Raw genomic sequence first — 18,514 nt, 5'->3', positions numbered from 1 at the left:
AAAATCACCAGGCTCCAGAGAGAAAGCGAACTGAGAACAGAGCTCAGAACCACAGAGGAGATACACCAGCCTCACCCCCGAGGAAGCGGCAGCAGCGCCATACTACCGGCGGCAGTGGCGATTTCACCGGACGGCTACAGCAAGCCAAGGTGAGCCACTGCGGAACAGCCAGGCGGGATTTCTTGGCGAAGGAACATCTAAAGCTCCCAGTGGCTGAGCTCAGCACACGCTGCAGAAATTCAGAGTGGAAATCAAAACCAAGAAGAAATACTCCAGCCTCACGGCCGAGGGCGTGGCAGCAGCGCCATATTGCCACTGGCGGCAGCAGCAGCGAATTCACCAAGTTCAGTACGGCTACATCTGCGTACTCAAAAACAGTGAGTCAAATTGCGGGCCACAGAGGAGAAATCCCAGTACTGTACTCCCTGGGACTTGACCCAGTCGGGGAGTGGCGGTGGCAGAGATATCACACCATAAGAGAACATGCAACCTGGCACCACCCAAAGTCTAAAGCAGCCTCTATCGACTCTCTGGGTCGGAGACTCTGTGATACAACCCAGTAAAGGAGTAGTGGGGTCTGAGATACTACTGACTCGAGATCCAGAACACCTTAAATGAAGTCATAGTGACCCAAGGGAAGAACCCAGAGAAGGCACAAACTTCTGAAATCATGGGAAAGAGGAATAATACTGGAGCAATGAATGCACACAACACCATAACATCAGAACCCGATAAAACAGAAAATCAGAGATTTCTAGAAGATCAAATCAGGAAAATAACAGTAGAAATAATAGAGGTGCTTCGAAAAGAACTCAGAGAGAGTCAAAAAGAGATAAAGGATGCAATTAATGAAGCAAAGACCTCAATTCAAAGCACAAACAACCGATTAGACCACATGGAGAACAGAATCTCGCTTTTAGAAGATGATCAATCCAAAAATGAACGCATAGTTTCTAATCTAGAAAAAAATATCCGACAGCAGGAATCTGATATTGAAGAAATATGGGCCCATTTTAAGAGAGCTAACCTAAGAATAATTGGAATAGAGGAGGGAAAAGAAAGTGAAACCAAAGGGATCAACAATCTCTTCAAGGAAGTAATAGCAGAAATATTTCCAAATATAGAGCAAGAGGTTGATACACAGGTCCAGGAAACTTATAGAACTCCCTTTAGACAGGATTGGAGAAGAGGGTCCCCACCACACATAATTGTCAAAATGACCAATGTGGAAGCCAAGCAGAGCATCTTAAAGGCAGCAAAAACAAAGGGCCAAGTGACATTCAGAGGCAAACCAATTAGAATCACTCTAGACTTCCCAAACCAAGTCATGAGAGCCAGAAGGGCTTGGAGTAACATATTCCCAATTTTGAAAGAAAACAACTTCCAGCCAAAAATGTCCTACCCAGCAAAACTTTCTATCAAATTAGATGGAGAAATAAGAAGCTTCCATGACAAACAGAAACTGAAGGAATTTATGTCTTCAAAACCAGCGCTAGAGAAAATACTCACAGAGATTAACTACAAAGAAGAAATAGGTAACACGCACCAGAACCAGAGAAATAAGATTTTCCATCCAACAGACAACTAAGATTGGTTATCTGTGGAGATTCATTACTTATGTTAGTCTTTTACCTATCTCTAAATTATATTGTTTGCCTTTATTGTTAATTTTTAGGATTTCTAGTTGGAATATTAATATACCTTCAGATAAAGCATTTGGAAATATTTTATCCCATTCTATTAGTAACTGTTAACTCTGTTTACATTGTCTTTGGATATACAATATATTTTTTTTATTTTTTAGGGAGTTTGTATACTCTTCTGTTGCCTGTGCCATTGAAATCATATCCAAGAAATCACTGCCAATTTCAATGTTGTGAGGTTTTATGACCCAGATTTTCTCCTAAAAGTTTATAGTCTTAAGATTTATATTTAGGTCTTTTATCTATTTTGAGTTAATATTTGTATATGGGATTAGGTAAGGGTCCAATTTTATTCTTTTCCATGTAATTATTATTTTTGAACAATATTTAGTTAAAAGATTATTATTTCTACCACCAAATGTTCGTGGAAACCTTGTCAAAAATAACTTGACAATATAGGGAAGAGTTTAGCTCTAGGCTTGTATTTAACTCCAATGGTTTATATATCTGCCTTTAGAACAGTACTACACTGTTTCAATTATTGTAGCTTTATATGGTTTGAAATCAAAATATATATCTTCTAGCTTTGTTCTTTTTCAAGATCGTTGTGGATATCTAGAGTCCATATTCCATATTAGGATAGATTTTTTTTCTGAAAAATAAATATATAAATATATGATAGTATCACCAAAAAAAAAATAGAAAAAAAATATTCTCTGGTAAGAAAGAAAGTAAAAAGAAATATTGAAATGTTATCTTTAAGTCATCAAAAGCTTGGTATCAGACAAATGAAACTGTTATGTGATATTATCATTTTTAAGTTTGGATAAATTGCTATAATACTAGATGTCAACCACTAAGCCAAGCATGGGAGGGAGGGATGGGGAGAGAATGGCGTGGGGATCGGGTGGGGGCTGACTGGGCGATGTGTGCATGTATGTCTACAAAAGTTTGTATCCCACTATGATGTATGAATACAGTGCACCAATAAAAAATTAAAAAAAAAACAAAGATATGCAACTATTGTCTTACTTGTTTGGGATGAAATTTGTAGCTCCCGACTCCTGTTATAGTAGCATTTTCCATGAAATTTTCTTTAGAATATGGTTTCCAAACATACTCATCATTGTATTGTGTCTGATTTTGAATAGGATCACTAAGTGAATAAGCATATCCTAATCTTCTGATACTTTTTTGACTACAAAAAAGAGTAGAAGTTAGAATAAAGGATTAAGTGCCAAATCTCACAATGGTGCACATGTCAAGTCATTTTATTTTATTTTTCAAAGATTGACTAGCCTAAAAGTTGATGCCAAATATAATTTTTAGATTGTCTCCATAAGAAATAATTTTGTAACTTAGGATGGCTCCCAATAAAAGTACAGAAGGACTAAAATGAAATTTAGAAGAATGATCATCTAAATTAATTTTATTAATTTTTGTGAAGAGCTAGATAATCTCATGCACAAAAGGTACCTCACTGCAACCAGACAGTTGATGAAGAGAAGTTTCTCTCTACAGACATCTTCCAGCTGACAAAAGAAGTATACCAGTTAGGATATTCATTTTTTGGTTTGCAAGTCCCTAAAAATATGGTAGATCTAGGTAATGGCCAGTGATGTCAAAGAGATAAAAAAAGAGAGGTCACCAGATTCTATGTTTTCAGGTGGATATATACACCACCACCTGTTAAATGTATTTGCCAAAATATGGAATCTGAATGAGACCAAGTCTCTAGAATATTGACTTATAGAAATGACATGGATAGAGGATATTAAGTGACATGACATGATAGGGATGGGATCAGAAGAAATCCAGGACAATAATCCTATTTCTTCAGCAAAGAAATTATCAGGAAGGGAAACAGAAGAGGGATCTGTAAATTAAACGAATGATATATCATAACCAAATGTATGGATTTTATTTGGATTTCATTTTAAACCACTTTTTAAATTAGGATATTATTGGGGAAATTTGGCTACTGATTTGCTCTTTGATATTTGGGAATTGATTTTTAAAGGTAAGATAATGGTATTATTTATATATATATATTAAAGCATCTTTATCTTGGAACATACAAAAAGAATCAAAATGGTTCAATACCTGGAATTTGGATATAGTCCATGAGAAAGATGACTGGAGAGAGATCTAAAATTATTTTAGGTGGTTGTTATAGGTGAGTGATAGCTGGGGATTAACTGTTTGTTCTTTTGGATGTGTTTAAAATAGTTTATATTGGCTTAAAATAAAATAAAATAAAACAAGGCTGGGCAGATTCATATTGTGTTCCAAAGAAACAAATATTTTGAAGTTTGAAAGCACCTGTATGATTGATTACTTTCCTGCCATTCAGATGTAAACTGAGATATTTTTCAAAAGGGACACAGCACAAATAGTGCTGTGATAGTGTGTGTGTGTGTGTGTGTGTGTGTGTGTGTGTGTGTGTGTTAGTGGTAGTTGAATCCAGGGTATTTTAACTCTGAGCTACAAAGCCTATTACATTTTACTTTGAAACAGGGTCTCAGCTAAGTTGATAAGGCTGGCCTGGAACCTGTGATCCTCCTGTCTCAGTCTCCCAAGAACTGAGATTACAGACATGTGCCACCACAGCCAACTTTAAAGAAATTCCTTCAGAAATAGCTTCAAAATAATTAAATGAATTAATTATGTCCTTCAAAATTAAATGAATTAATTTTCCGCAGCTGGGCATGGTGGTGCACCCTTAAAATCCTAGTACTTGGGAGGCTGAGACTGGAGAATTGCAGGTTCAAGAACAGCCTCAGCAACTTAGCGAGGCTCTCAGAAACCTAATGAGACCCTGTTTCCAAATAAGAAATAAAATTGGTTAGGGATATAGCTTGGAGGTAGAATGCTTCTGGGTTCAATTCCCAGTACCAAAAAAAAAAAAGAAAAGAAAAGAAAAGAATTAATTTTCAAGCCAGGTTTGGTGTCACACACTTGTAATTTCAGTATGTGGGGAGGTTGAGACAGGAGGATAGCAGGTTTGAGGGTAGCCTCAGGAACTTGAACTCTCAGCAACCTAGTGAGACCCTGTTTCAGAATAAAAACTAGAACTGGGGATGTGGCTGGGAAGTAGAATGCCTCTGGGTATAGTTTCCAGTACCAAGAAAAAAAAGAACTAATTTTCAGACCTTGATTTCTCAATATACTCTTATAGAAATCATGTCTGCCTGGGAACAGACCTGCACATTTATGTAGGTCCTGTCTGTCTTGACCACTCCTCCTTCCTGGCTTTCCCTTCACCTGTCAACACAGGATCATGCTAAGGAGCCCTGCCTCTCAACATCACACTCCAGCTGAAAGGGCAGGGGAGCTGGGCCAGAAGACTGCAGGGAGGCCTCCTGTCCTTCAGTCTTCCTGCACTCACCCAGGCCTCGTCAGGCCATCGGTGTCTGGGAGTTTCCATAGAGAGCGAGGGACCAAGCTGTAACCAGGATGTCACCGCCTGGTGGGTGGGGAGGTTGTTTAGGGATTTCAGTACATAATAGACAGCATGCTTCAGAGTACAGTCTAGTCTTCTATCTCTTAACAATTATAAAATGTTCATCCATCTTTTAGAAGAGGCAGCTGAGAATGTAGAATGCTTAAAATTGCTCTTTTCCTCATGCATTTCAAGATAAGCATTCTTGCAGCTTTAAAAAAAATCCCTGGGCAATATGATTAGCTAGAGAGAAGTCTGAAGAGGGGATGCAGTACAGTTGGGTGATGATGATCGCGTTAAATATAACTAGAATCTTTTCTGGGACACCACGTTTTTAAAGATAACTGGATAAAACTGGTAGATAAAAATCTTGTAGTTTTTTTCCCCCCAGATTTTGTATTCGTCATTCAGTAAAGTCTTTAAATCTTTTTTTCTTTTAGAGGTACTAGGGAGTGAACCCAGTGTGTTCTACCTATGAGCTATAGCTCAACCCTATTTTTTTTTTTCATTTTGAAACAGGCCCTGGCTAAATTATGGGTTGGCCTTGAACCTGTCATCCTTCTGACTCAGCCTCTCAAGTACTGGCATTACAGGTGTGTGTCACTGCATCTGACTTAAATCTTATTTTTAATCCAATTTCATTACAAAATATTTCCTCCAAAGTAGTCAGTCCTCATTTCCCTTTATGTTGAAAATGTTTAACAATAAGTAAAAGTGCATGCTGAATTTCCAGACTAATTTTCACACTATATAACTATCTCTCTCTCTCTCTCTCTCTCTCTCTCTCTCTCTCTCTCTCTCTCTCTCTCGGTGGTACTGGGGATGGAACCCTTCTACCTTCTACCTCCGGGCTACACTCCCAGACCTATTTTATATTTCTATTTGGAAACAGGGTCTCTTAAGCCAGAGAGGCTTAACCGAACCTGCACGATCCTCCTGTCTCCACCTCCCAAGCTCAGGGATTACAAGCGTGCGGCCCCACACCCAGCTCTCTTTCATTAGATATATAGGAAATGTTTGATTTGATGTCTAAATCAAACTGATAAAATAGTTTCTGATGTTCATATGTGATTTCTATTTAATAATTCCTGAAAGTCAAGTACCAGAGTTGCATATATATGATGACATATTTAACTAACAGAAATCAAATTATTATAATATTCCTCTCTTCACTTAAAAGTTACACATTTCATTGCATTATTTTCATTATTTGTCTATAATTTTCCCTACCAGATGAATCTTTTTACACCTGTCTAATTTCATATTCTTCCCTAAAATATGTATCCCATAATTTATTTTTTCAGTAATTTTCATAATATTCCTCAAACTGTATATTAGCTCTTATAGGAGCTGAAAGTTTAGGTGGATTTTACTTTTACATGAAGTAAACCTAACTTAGCTCATTGGTTTGACAACAGGATTGATTTAACCAACTACTCATAGATGGTGTAAACTGTACGAGTTAAGTCTTCGGCTCTCAGATTTTGACAAAATGATATTTAAAGTATGTGATGATAAAAGGCTTTTATTAAAACAAGATTATATCAGAAAACACTTATTAAAATTAATGTTTCTAAAAAAAATAAAATTAATGTTTCTATTTCCCAAGTCCTTTTTGAGTATGTAATACCAAACAGGTTGCCTTCAGGAGAGCGATGGGTAATTTAACAGTCATTTAAGTTGTGCCTTTAGGTATATTTCTTAAAAATTGAGATAGGGAATAACTTGATAAAGGGTGACAAATCATTTCATTACTTGGTTTCAGTAAAATTGAAGGAGCACCCTACCAGGGTGTCAGAGCATCAGTCACTAAGAATCACCTTACAATTTCTGGAATATAACTCCAAAGGAGTTCAGAGTGCTTGACGACTTTGCTACACCGAAACTCCTTTCATTCATATCTACTTATTTATATGTGTAAATAAACTTCCCTAGTACCAGCAGCTATAAACTGGAAAAAGAAAAAGAGGAGCAAAAGTATTTACGTTGCATATGGGTCATTCAAAAAACACCACCACCTGCCGGGTGCATGCTTGTAATCCCCGCGCTTGGGAGGCGGAGACAGGAGGATCGCGCAGGTTAGATGTCAGCCGCGTTGCCTTAAGAGACCCTGTTTCCAAGAAATAAAAAAATAGGTCTGGGAGTGTAGCCCAGAGGTAGAAGGGCTTCCAGGTACCCCAGTACCACCAAAATAAATAAATAAATAAATAAATAAATAAATAAATAAATCCCAAAACAAAAAAACACCACCACTCAAAATCACATATATAATCTCGCTGAAAACAAAACAGTCCCATTTATCTCATTAAGAAGCAGTTTCAAGCCGGGCACGGTGGTGCATGCCTGTAGTTCCAGCCACTTTGGAGGCTAACGCAGGAGGATCACTTGAGCCTAGAAGTTTGAGACAGCCTGGGTAACATAGTAAAGCACATGTCAAGAAAAAAAAAATGTAGTTTCAAAAAATCACTTTTTATATTTAGTAATTATTAATATTGCAATATATTTATTGCTCTGACAAATTATGTAACTAAAATGATTGTGGTAACTCATTACTTAAGGTCCAGTACTTGGAAAGCTGAGACAGGAGGATCCCAGGTTTGAGGACAGCCTAAGCAACCTAGCCAGACTCTCAGCTACCTAGTAAGACCCTGTTTCAAAATAAAATTATAAAAAAGGAATAGTGCTGTAGCTCAAAAATAGAATGCCTCTGGGTTTAATTCGCAGTACCACACATACACACACATGTACAGGTCACATTAACGTGTTTAAAATTTATTTCAGCTAAAATACTAAAGTAGTTGCAAAGAAGTACAATAGAGGGGTCAGTAAGTTTCTTGCAAACATAAATATGTTACAGCAGGGAAGAATTCACTCAAGAAAGTGGAATGAGGAAAAAAGAATCCAGAAAAAAAATTGAAATAAATGATCAAAGAACTTGTTTGAATATCTTTTAAAAAGAATGATGGCGCCGGGCGTGGTGGCGCACTTGTAATCCCCACGCTTGGAAGGTTGAGACAGGAGGATCGCGTAGGTTCAAAGCCAGCTTCAGATACTTAGTGAGCTCTCAGCAACTTAGTGAGACCCTGTTTCCAAATAAAATATAAAATGGGTCTTGGAGTATAGCACAGAGGTAGAAAGCCTCTGGGTTCCACCCCCAGTATCACCAAAAATAAAATAAAATAAAATAAAAAGAATGATGGTGCATATTAATTTACTAGGACATTTAGAGTGCCCATTGGTTGTATTTTCAAGCTTTATTTTAAACTATTACTATTTAGGAACGTTTCATCTTTTGGAACTACTTAAATATATTAAAAACTTCTATGAGAACTTTTTTAAAATATGAAATTTGAGGACCACTGACTTAGACTCTCCAAGTGCTTCTTTGCTTTTGGCTTCCATCCCAATTGCTGCTTCTTCTGATCCTGTCTGTGAACTGGCCTGTGTATCAGTCGGATGATAAATCTCAGTTAAAGGAGGTAGTGTGGCCAGGTCAATAACCAGCATCTCAGGGATTGGGAGTCTCGCAGCTTTGCATGTTTTAAAGATTATCATATATTTTACTTGGTGGGGGGGGTAAGTGAAAATTACTGAGGAACTTCTCTGTGCTCTACCCTGCACCCGCTGTTCTTTTAACAGTCTTTTAACCTCTTCAGAAGTGATCAGCATCCCATTTCACCAACCATGAAACTGAGCAGGCATGGCTGGCTTCTTACTAGCCTGGGGGAGCAGGGATAACAAGGGTGAGCCATGGACTTGCCAATAACCCATCTGACTTCTTCCTAACTTGAACTTTTAAGGGGGAAAGAGCCTCTGTATTAGAAACGATTCAGAGTAAACACAGGGAATGGAGGGTCCATATGCTGACCTCACACCACCCAGGGAAGCATGGAGCAGGGCTGTCCTGAGCCCTCTCCCTCACCTACTGTCCAGCTCAGAGAGGCAACATAGGGCTGGAAATTCCTGTAGCCTTCAGCTTGCAGGTCATGGGAGCAGCAGCTGCAAGCTAGCAGTAACTGAAGGGGTGGCGGCGTGGATGTAGGGATTGCCGGCTCCTCCCAGCTTCCGGGAGCTGTGCTGGTGATGGCAGTGACAGGGAGATTCATTCAGCCACTTGTCTGTTCACTCAGTACTCTCTACATGCCTTCTCTATGTTAGGGAGTGGGCTCAACTCATACACAATGTTTAGGTAGTAATGTCCTATTAACCTCTACACTGGGTCTATACTAAGCCACAATAAGCAGTAGATGCTTGACAGAGTTTTATTACAACTTAGGGAATTTATCCTAATTTTAGTAATATATTGTAATTTATTTTTTCGAGTTCCTGGGTATAGAATGCAGGGACACTCTACCTCCGGGCTGCACCTCCAGCCCTATTTTTTATTCTTTATTTGGAGAGTCTCACTGAATTGCAGAGGACCTCTCTAAGCGGCTGAGGCTGTCCATGAACTGTGATCTTCCTGTCTCAGCCTCCCAAATGCTGGAAATAGAAGCATGTGCCACAATGCCTGACTGTAATTTAGTTTTAATTTAATGAAATATACTTGTTAGAAAAAGAATGGTCCCATAACTAGGTAAATTTATATAAATTATACTAATAATGTCAAGGTCATGCATTGATCTCTGTGTTAATCAAGCAACTTTATTCTTTTCTCTTTCATAGACTATACACATAATTTGATTCTTCATGTTCTAGAAATGTATTATTTTGTTTAAAGAATGACCAACTGAAATATTATGACATTAATAAAAAAGTAAATGCAAAAAAAAAAAATCAGTAGCTTCATAAAAAGCCAGTGTGGCAGAGTTCTTGGTTCTCCTGTAGGAGGTCTGTCTGCTGCTGAGAGCAGGAACTCTGCATACTTGGATGGGAGCACTGTGTGCACAATGGAGCCTATCAGTACATTTTCTGTAAGCCTTCTTCAGTTACTCTATTTGTTTTGAATAATAAAAGACAAAGCACAAAGTGAAGCGTGTCTATCAACGTGACCGAAGAGGGACCTACCGAATCGGCGCGGGCACTGCTCCAGTTCTGTGCGTGAAAGCCGTCTTCATGGTGGTAGAGTAGGAATCCCAGTCGGTACCACCTGCTAAAGCAGAATAAAGAAGTTTTAAATGTGGCAAACTGGCATATTTCAATCCAACATTGTTGAACAATTAAGATAACTTCTCAACAGAAAAACATTTTGGATAGTGACTTTACTTCAGTGTCTAAAAAGCCATAAAGGCCAACTTAGGGCCTTGAATAGGAAAAACAGGAAGCTCAATTTAATTATATGAGTTTACACCAAATAAAAATATAGGTCTATAGTTTTTGCTGAGTAGTTACAATGTTATTTTAATGTTTTCAAGCCATATGTTAAATAAAACATAAAGAAGAAAGTTCATTTGAAATCCTATCTGTGTGTGTGTGTGTGTGTGTGTGTGTGTGTGTGTGTGTGTGTGTATTACTAGAAATTGAATCCAGAAATTGAAAGGCATTCTACCTTTCAGCTACACCACCAGCCCTATTTTATTTTTACTTTGAAATAAGGTCTTGCCAGGTTGATGAGAATCTCACTACTTGCTGAGGCTGTCCTGGAAACTGTGATCCTCCTGTCTCAGCCTCCTAAATACTGAGATTTCAAGTATGCACCACCATGCCTGGCAGAAATCTTATCTTCAAATGACCATTATTATGTTCTGGTGACCAAAAAGAACCACATTAGGTATATCTGTCACACATGGAATGATTTTACATGCAGGGGGATCATATCAGGTATGCCAGGAAACCACCTTTCCCCCTCCTCCTCCTCACCTTCCCCTCCCTTTCCCCCTCCACCTCCTCCCCCTCCTCCTCCACCTTCTCCTCCTACTCCACTTCTACCTTCTCCTCCTCTTCCTCTCTCAAAGCCTCCTTCCTCTTAGCCCCTGACAACAATACTGTTTCTTTCCATATTTATTTACATGTGGGTATAATTGTAGTGTAGTCACATAAAGTGTATTTACATAAGAAGGAAGTGCTTCCAGAGGAGGGAGGGAGGGGCAAACACTGCAGAATGGATCCAGAAGCACACTGAGAACTTACCATGAGGCTAGACACCAGTAGGATAGATAGATAGATAGATGATAGATAGATAGATAGATAGATAGATAGTATATATATATATATATATTATATATATATGTATATATATATAGAGAGACACACACACACACACACACACAACATATGGAATTTTGTTCTTGCCCTTTTATTTTATAAAAGTGAGCTCATGAGCTAGGGGTGGTGATGCAGCTTGTAATCCCAGTACTTGGGAAGCTGAGACAGGAGGATCTAAGGTTTGCAGCCAGCCTCAGCTACTTAGTGAGGCCCTCTGCAACTTAAGTGAGACCTTGTTTCAAAATAAAGAATAAAAATAGGGCTGGGGGTGTAGCTCAGAGGTAGAATGCCCCTGGGTCACATTCCTAGTGCTGGAAAGAAAGAAAGAAAGAAAGAAAGAAAGAAAGAAAGAAAGAAAGAAAGAAAGAAAGAAAGAAAGAAAAGGGAGAGAAAGAAAGGAAGGAAGAAGAAAAAGAAAAGAAAGAAGAGGGCTCATGTTACACAAAGTGTCCCTGTTCTTAGATCTGTCACTATCCTATGGAAAACTCTCCCACTCATGTGATACAACACTAATTCATGCTTTGTAAAGACTGCAGAATTCAAGGACATGGAAGGTAGTGAAGTCCTGGGAGTGGGTGGGAGTGTCCAGGAGGGAGTAGAGTAGGAAGAGAAGTCCCAAGGCACCCAAGGTCAAGAGGAGCAGCAGCCAGTCAAGGGGCTGAAAATAAGTCAGCCAGGCCAGGAGAAAGCAGGAGCGCCTGGTGTCCTGAAAGCCAACAGAAGGAAGTGCTTCCAGAGAAGGGAGGGGCAAACACTGCAGAATGGATCCAGAAGCACACTGAGAATTTACCATGAGGCTAGACACCAGCAGCATCGGTCCTGATCTGCCCCAATCCCCTATTCTTAACAATATATATACGACCAAATTTCTTGAGAACGCAGTAGTTCCTCCTTAATCTGTAGTTTTATTTTCACAGTATCAGATATCAGTGGTCAACTATGGTCCAAACATATTAAAAGAAAAATTTCAGAAATTAGAAATGTATGCATTTTAAATTGTGCACCATCCTTCTTGGGTGTGAATTATTCCTTTGTGAAGCGTATGGAAGCCGTGTATTTACCCTCCGCTAGTGGCAGGGTTGCTGTCTCATGGTATCACAACACTTTCCATGATTTTAGGCATCTACTAGAGGTCTTGGAACTATATCTCTTTGAATAAGAGTGGACTAGCGTATGTTTTTAAATTTAAAATTTAGTCATTCTCTCAAAAAAAATTTTTTTTTTTGGTGGTACTGGAGGTGGAACCCAGAGGCTTTCTACCTCCGGGCTATACTCCTAGACCTTTTTTATATTTTATTTGGAAACAGAGTCTCACTAGGTTGCTGAGAGCCTCACTAAGTAGCTGAGGCTGGCTTCGAACCCTCACGATCCTCCTGTCTCAGCCTCCCAAGCACGGGGATTACAAGCGTGCGCCACCACGCCTGGCTCATTCTCTCAATTTTTTTATGAGGCAGTTATCTGTTGATTTTTACATTCCATTAAAGCCTGGGTTGAGCTCTAATTCCTTAATAAATGGTGCTGTCTAGGATCTATCACCGCATCCCTAGGTTACTGTAACCATTTCATTGCTTGAATTTGTTCCCACTCATATAGCCTATTAAAATTGCTCTAAAGTATCTTTTTTTTTTCAATTTCCATATATTCTTAAAAGCACTCTGCCCGTATCTAACATAAGGAGCCTTGGCCGTACACTGATGGTTTCTATCATCTGTAAACTCTGTAATATTCATCTCTCCCAGCCAGGTCTTGCTTTTAATTTAACAGGCCCTCGGCTCCAGGCAGGCAGCCAAATCTGCTGTGACTGTTCCTTGCTACCTTCACACTGGGTCAAGTTCCATGTCCATCAAAAGTATACCCGGCCAGATACCTGAAATCTTGCCAAAATCCTTTGAGACTCCTGCTTTGGTGTGAATCACTTAGGCTTGAAAGAATTTTATTGCAATAGGAAAATTAAATGTTCTTTGTGAAAAGAATTTGGAATGAGGACAGGAGGGAAGAAGAGGTGTGCTGCTCTTAAGCCGCTGTAACCCGATTGGAACCTCTGCGTTGGGCTTTTGGAAGGATCTGTGCGGAGAGACCACTCTTCCCTCTGCTCTCAGTGACCTAAGGCAGACACCACTAACCTAGTACAGCTTGCCTTCTGGTTAGGTCCAGATAGGCCTTGAAACCCTTGGCCAAGCAGACTTCTAGAAGCACCTCCCACTCAGCAAGTGACACTTCTCCCTGTCCCTCTCTGGGGCCTTTCCTTCTCTGGGGTCAGGCTGGGCTGGCTGCCGGGGCTGGCTAAGTGTCTGTTGCAGGAGGCTGCAGGAAGAGGAGCAGCAGGCCTGGCTGCTGTCAGGACCTCAGGCCAAGCGGGCCTGCCCCTGCCCAAGTCACCTAAGCCCAGATCAGGGGCTCCCTTCTGCTCCTTAATCCTGACCCACCTGAAGGCACACTTGATTTCCAGCATCTCTCTTTAATTTTGTGTTTACTGATTTTTCTTATGACAACCCTTTTTTCAGGTCTGCATTTCCCTACTTTTGGCTGCCAGTGATGATTACTGAGATCAATCCCATTCATTAACAGAAATGTTCATTTAATAATTCATCATCACAGCATCCTAAACACGCTCTGTTTCCAGAAAATGTGTTCTCTGCACATCACCTCTTTCTTCTGTCTCTCTCTTTTGTAGATAAATATCCCAATGTCTTTCTCTGTAGTTCCACATCCATCCACCTGTGGGTCTGTCTGTCTTTCTGGTTGTTTTTTTCCTTCTCTCATTTTCTGTTCCTTCTGCAGACAAGCCCTGAGCCCTTCCCACAAACCATTCCTCTGCTTGGCACTGGGACCCAGAGCATTGTTCTGGCCCTGGAGAACTCACTGGCTAGTGGAGGAGCCACGCATCCCATGAGCTCAGCTGTAAAACTGCACTGATGACCCGTGACACAGGGACTGTGAAGAGCATGTGATTCTTTGCTTGGCTGAGAAGGGACAGACAGGGCCAGTCTAGGAGGCATTTCATCAAATAGAAGGCTTCTGAGCTGGGATTTAATTTGATAGGTATCTGATAGGCAAACAGGAGAATATGGAGTGCAGCCTTTCCCAGAGGAAGTAGCAGGTGGCCTAGTGAAAATAAATCTGAGAAGTGGAGGTTGGGGACGGGAAGGCCTCCTTTACCTTCTGCCTCCTAAAGCCTTATTCTGCTAACCACTGTGACCTACTAGGGGTGCTCACAATTATGAAAATGTAAGTGTTGAAAATATAAAATAGTAACTAATGTGGATCTTATACTTTACAAAGTATTTCTTTTGTGTGTGTGTGTGTGTGTGTGTGTGTGTGTGTGGAACTGAAGGTGGAACCCAAGGGCATTCTACCTACAAGCTACACTCCCAGCCCTATTTTTTATTCTTTAATTTGAAACAGGGGCTCACTGAGTTGCAAAGGGCCTCACTAAGTAGCTGAGTTGGCTTTGAACCCAAGCAATCCTCCCGTCTCAGCTTCCCAAATGCTGAGATTACAAGCAGGCGCCACCACGCCCAGTGAGACCCTGTAAAGGAGGCCCCCCCAACCTCCACTTCTATAACAATTGTTCAATAGCAATTATGGTTATCAATCACCTCATTTTATTTTAAATTTTTTTTGTTTGTTTTGGTACTGGCAATTGAGCTCAGGGGCATTCTAGCTACATGCTACACTTCCAATACTTTTTTATTTTTTATTTTGAAACAAGATCTCGCTAAGTTGATAAAGGTAACCTCCAACCTGCAATAATCCTATTTCCACCCTCCAAATGCTGGGATTACAGGTACGTGCCACTATATCCAGGCTCATTGTGTGTTTTAGGCCACAGCTGAGCAGTGGCACATTAAGCCAACCTTTCAGAGGGTGACTGTCTTCACTATGGAAGACAGAGTAGCACAGAGTGGTCATCGGTGACCCAAGACTGGCAGGGGAGAGTCAAACCCACTCAGGGGAAGGAAAAATTGGAGGCCAAATCAAAGGGACCTGGTGACCAAATGCTGCCTCCCCTCTTGATCTCCGCAGCTGGGACCCTCCCAACTAGACTTTCAATGTCTGGAGGGTTCGAGGAGGACAGGAGTATAATTTTTCAGATGGCGAGTCCCTTTTGTGAATCCAAATTGGACTGTCTAGTAGACCATTGAATATTTGGTTCTGAAAATTCAGAGAAAAGTCTCAGCTGGAAATAAAGAGGAGCCATTTGGCATGGAAGCCTGTGGCAGGGTGTAGCCCTTCATGTAGAGGACAGAAACCAGAAAGGAAAATCTTGGCAGATTCTGGCATTCCAAGACAAGGAGAGGGAGAGAGGAGTGGAAGAAATGGAGATGGGGTGGTTAGAAAGTCCAAAAGAGCCCCCCTGGGATCTTGGGGAGGCAATTTCTCCCCTGTCTCTCTGCTTATCCTGATATCACATAGAAACCGAATCGATTTTATTTTTTGTAAAAATTAAGTATTTCCATTGCTCATTCTTAATTTACAAAGGAACAAACCAGAGTGAAAATACACATTGCACTCACTCCTGTGGGAGCACAGGGAATTCGCAGCTAAACCATTCTTCACTGCTCTGCCGCCAGCGTGGAACCACGATTACCCAGCTAGACGGCAGCGAAGGGCCATTACTATCAAGAGAAAAGCCACGGTGCAGCTGACTGCACAGTAATCATGCCATGAGCGTCCCAGCTAGCAAGATCTACCGCCACGGACCAAAAAAGCTGAGCTGGTAAACCTGCTGCATCTGGGGGCAGAGCACAAAGGCAAACCTCTCCACTGTCACAGACCCAGAGAGTCTCTAGGCAAGAGGAATCCCCTAGGTTAGAAGCTGAAGACCAGGGAGCTAAGGGGGAGGGGCGGGGTGTCACTGCAGCTGCACTTGGTCCATTGTGCAACCAGTAGCCCCCAGCTTTTGCCAAACCCCACATGGACGTGGAAACACTGGCAGGAGCTTGTTCTCTTCCGAGCTTCCTTATCTGCGTTCCTTAGCTTTTGGCCCTGTTCTCTTTGGAATGGTCCTAGTACTTTTTCTTGCCCTCTCTTTGTCAGGCATTTCCTGAAGTGTTTAAAGAAGCACCCACGAGCTGTGAGCTGTGCACAGTGGCAAGTCTGTGATCCCAGCAATTGGGAATTTGAGACTAGAGGATCACAGGTTCAAGGCCAGCTTTGACAATTTAGCAAGCCCCTGGTTCAAAATAAAGAGGGCTGGGATTGTAGCTCAGAGATAGAATCCCTGGGTTTAGTCCCCAGTGCAACTAAGCAAAAAAGCAACACCCCCCTGCAAACAACAACAAACACCCTCTTTTTAGGGAAAAGCGAGTGTGAGGGGCCAGAAAGGGGGAAAGGTCAGGGACACCCTGTCATGCTCCTCAACTCCCCACCTCCCCTCAGCTGGGCCCAACACCGTTAAAAACTAAAGACCCTGGGCCGCACACTGCCCCTTCCCCAGGAAAGACCCCAGCCCGCCCCGCAGATGGGCAGGGCCCGCGTCTTACTCGGCTGGAACTCGTGGTCGCTCAGAGTGGGGCATCGGGCCTTGGGCTCCGGCTGGGCCATCCTGCCCCAAGAGGCAGTGGCGGGAGGGTGCAGCTTCACTGGCACTCCACCCAGCCCGCTGCGCCGCTGCTTTGTGACGCGTCGCCATAGAGACGCGGGGTCCGGTTCCCAGCAGCTCAGGCTCTGTCTCTGACTGCGCACAGGGATGCGGGGTGCGGGGCAGAGAAAAGTAAATGTTTCTCATCCTCTGGACTCCTTACTTTCATGTAGTTAGTAGTTCTTGCAATGAGGTCTCCGGACCAGTCTTTTGTATATTGGGGGAGAAAAGCAAATGGAACAGAAAGCAGAGTCAGACTTTCAGCTGCAGATGTTCACCTATTCTAACTTTCAGCTTGAGCGAATGTGGGAAGAGCTGCCAGGGATCTTTGCAGCAGATAGGAACTGAGCCAGGAGATGAACTCACAGGCGCAGCATGAGAAGTCTCCTCTCTGCGATGGTCCCGTGCTAACCAACAGCATCCTGTATATCGGTTGCTTCTCCTTACTACCAGGAAACCGGACGCAGGATACTTATGAAGTAAAGACAGGCTCATTTTGGCTCAAGGACTTGTAGGTCCAAGTCCACAGGCCTGGGCGAGGCTTGGTGAGGCTCCAGGGCTGCCTTATGTCAGTGTTCCTAAGGCAATGGCGGAGTGAGCGTCAGGGATGGTGGTCGTATCGCCAACCAGGAAGCAGAGAACGGAAGAGACAGAGGTCCTACAGTCCCTGCACCCTGAGGGCCTCCACTAGGCCTCACCGCGACGTCCATAGCACTCCGGACACCGAGCCTCACTCCGGACACCGAGCCTTTAGCACATGGACCTTTAGGCTCGAGACACCGGACAGTACTAAAGGCTAGCACTCCGGACACGGAGCCTTTAGCACGAGCCCCACTCCGGACACCGAGCCTTTAGCACATGGAACTTTGGAGGACACTGTCCATTGTCAGCCATAGCATCCTACTCAAAAATTAGGAGGGGCCCCGGCTTGGTGGTACACTTTGACTATTCTGCATTTTTTGTTGTTCCAAGTGAATTTAAGGACTGATTTGTCTTTTTTTTCTTTGGTGGTACTGGGGTTCCTGGAAACCCTTCTACCTCCCAGACCTATTTTTATACTTTTTTAAATTTTGGAAACAGGGTCTCTTAAGCCATCCTCCTGTCTCTGTCTCCCAAGCGCGGGGATTACAAGCGTGTGCCACCATGCCCGACTTAAGGACTGATTTTTCTGTCAGTCAGGAATGACCTTAATAATTAATGAGTATTGCATTAAATCTGTAGATCACTTTGGGAAGAATGGCCATTTTGATATTTTTTCTACCTATTCAAAAGCATGGAAGATCTTTCCATCTTCTAAGGTCTTCAATTTTTTTTCATTGTTTTATAATTTTTCTTGTAGAGACATTTTACCTCCTTGGCTAGGTTTATTCCTAATTTGGGAGGCTAATCAGCCTCAGCTACTACTTAGACCACTCAGTGAGACATTGTTTCAAAATAAAGAATAAAAAATAGGACTGGGGTTGTGGCTCAGAAGTAGAATGCCCCTGAGTTCCATCCCCAGTACCACGTGCACACACACACACACACACACACACAAGAATTAGGAGGGTCACAAGGTAAAAAGTGGGCTAAGAGACAGGAGTGGGGAGGGACATTCGTGTTGGTGGTTACATCACTGGACCATGTTCCTGTTCCACAGTACTGTCTAAGCTCTGTCTTCTGCCCCCATGGATACTGGAATTCTCAACTGATGGGAAAACC

The 18,514-nt window shown here is 41.8% G+C and overlaps 1 protein-coding gene across 1 annotated transcript in view; it reads right to left on the bottom strand.

Moving 5' to 3' along the window:
• TEX26 (testis expressed 26) overlaps positions 1–16,776 on the bottom strand; it is a gene marked incomplete at both ends in the record, with an annotated part of 34,786 nt that extends 18,010 nt beyond the window's left edge. The window contains 3 exons of the mRNA XM_080689434.1: positions 2,676–2,841; positions 10,093–10,174; positions 16,716–16,776. Coding sequence (XP_080545560.1) covers positions 2,676–2,841; positions 10,093–10,174; positions 16,716–16,776 — 309 coding nt within the window. The remainder of the gene's footprint in view (positions 1–2,675; positions 2,842–10,092; positions 10,175–16,715) is intronic.
• Positions 16,777–18,514: the final 1,738 nt, after the last annotated feature.

The sequence above is a fragment of the Muscardinus avellanarius genome (assembly GCF_963383645.1).
Source record: "Muscardinus avellanarius genome assembly, chromosome: 2".
NCBI lineage: Eukaryota > Metazoa > Chordata > Mammalia > Rodentia > Gliridae > Muscardinus > Muscardinus avellanarius.
This window is presented reverse-complemented; position numbering and strand designations above follow the sequence as displayed.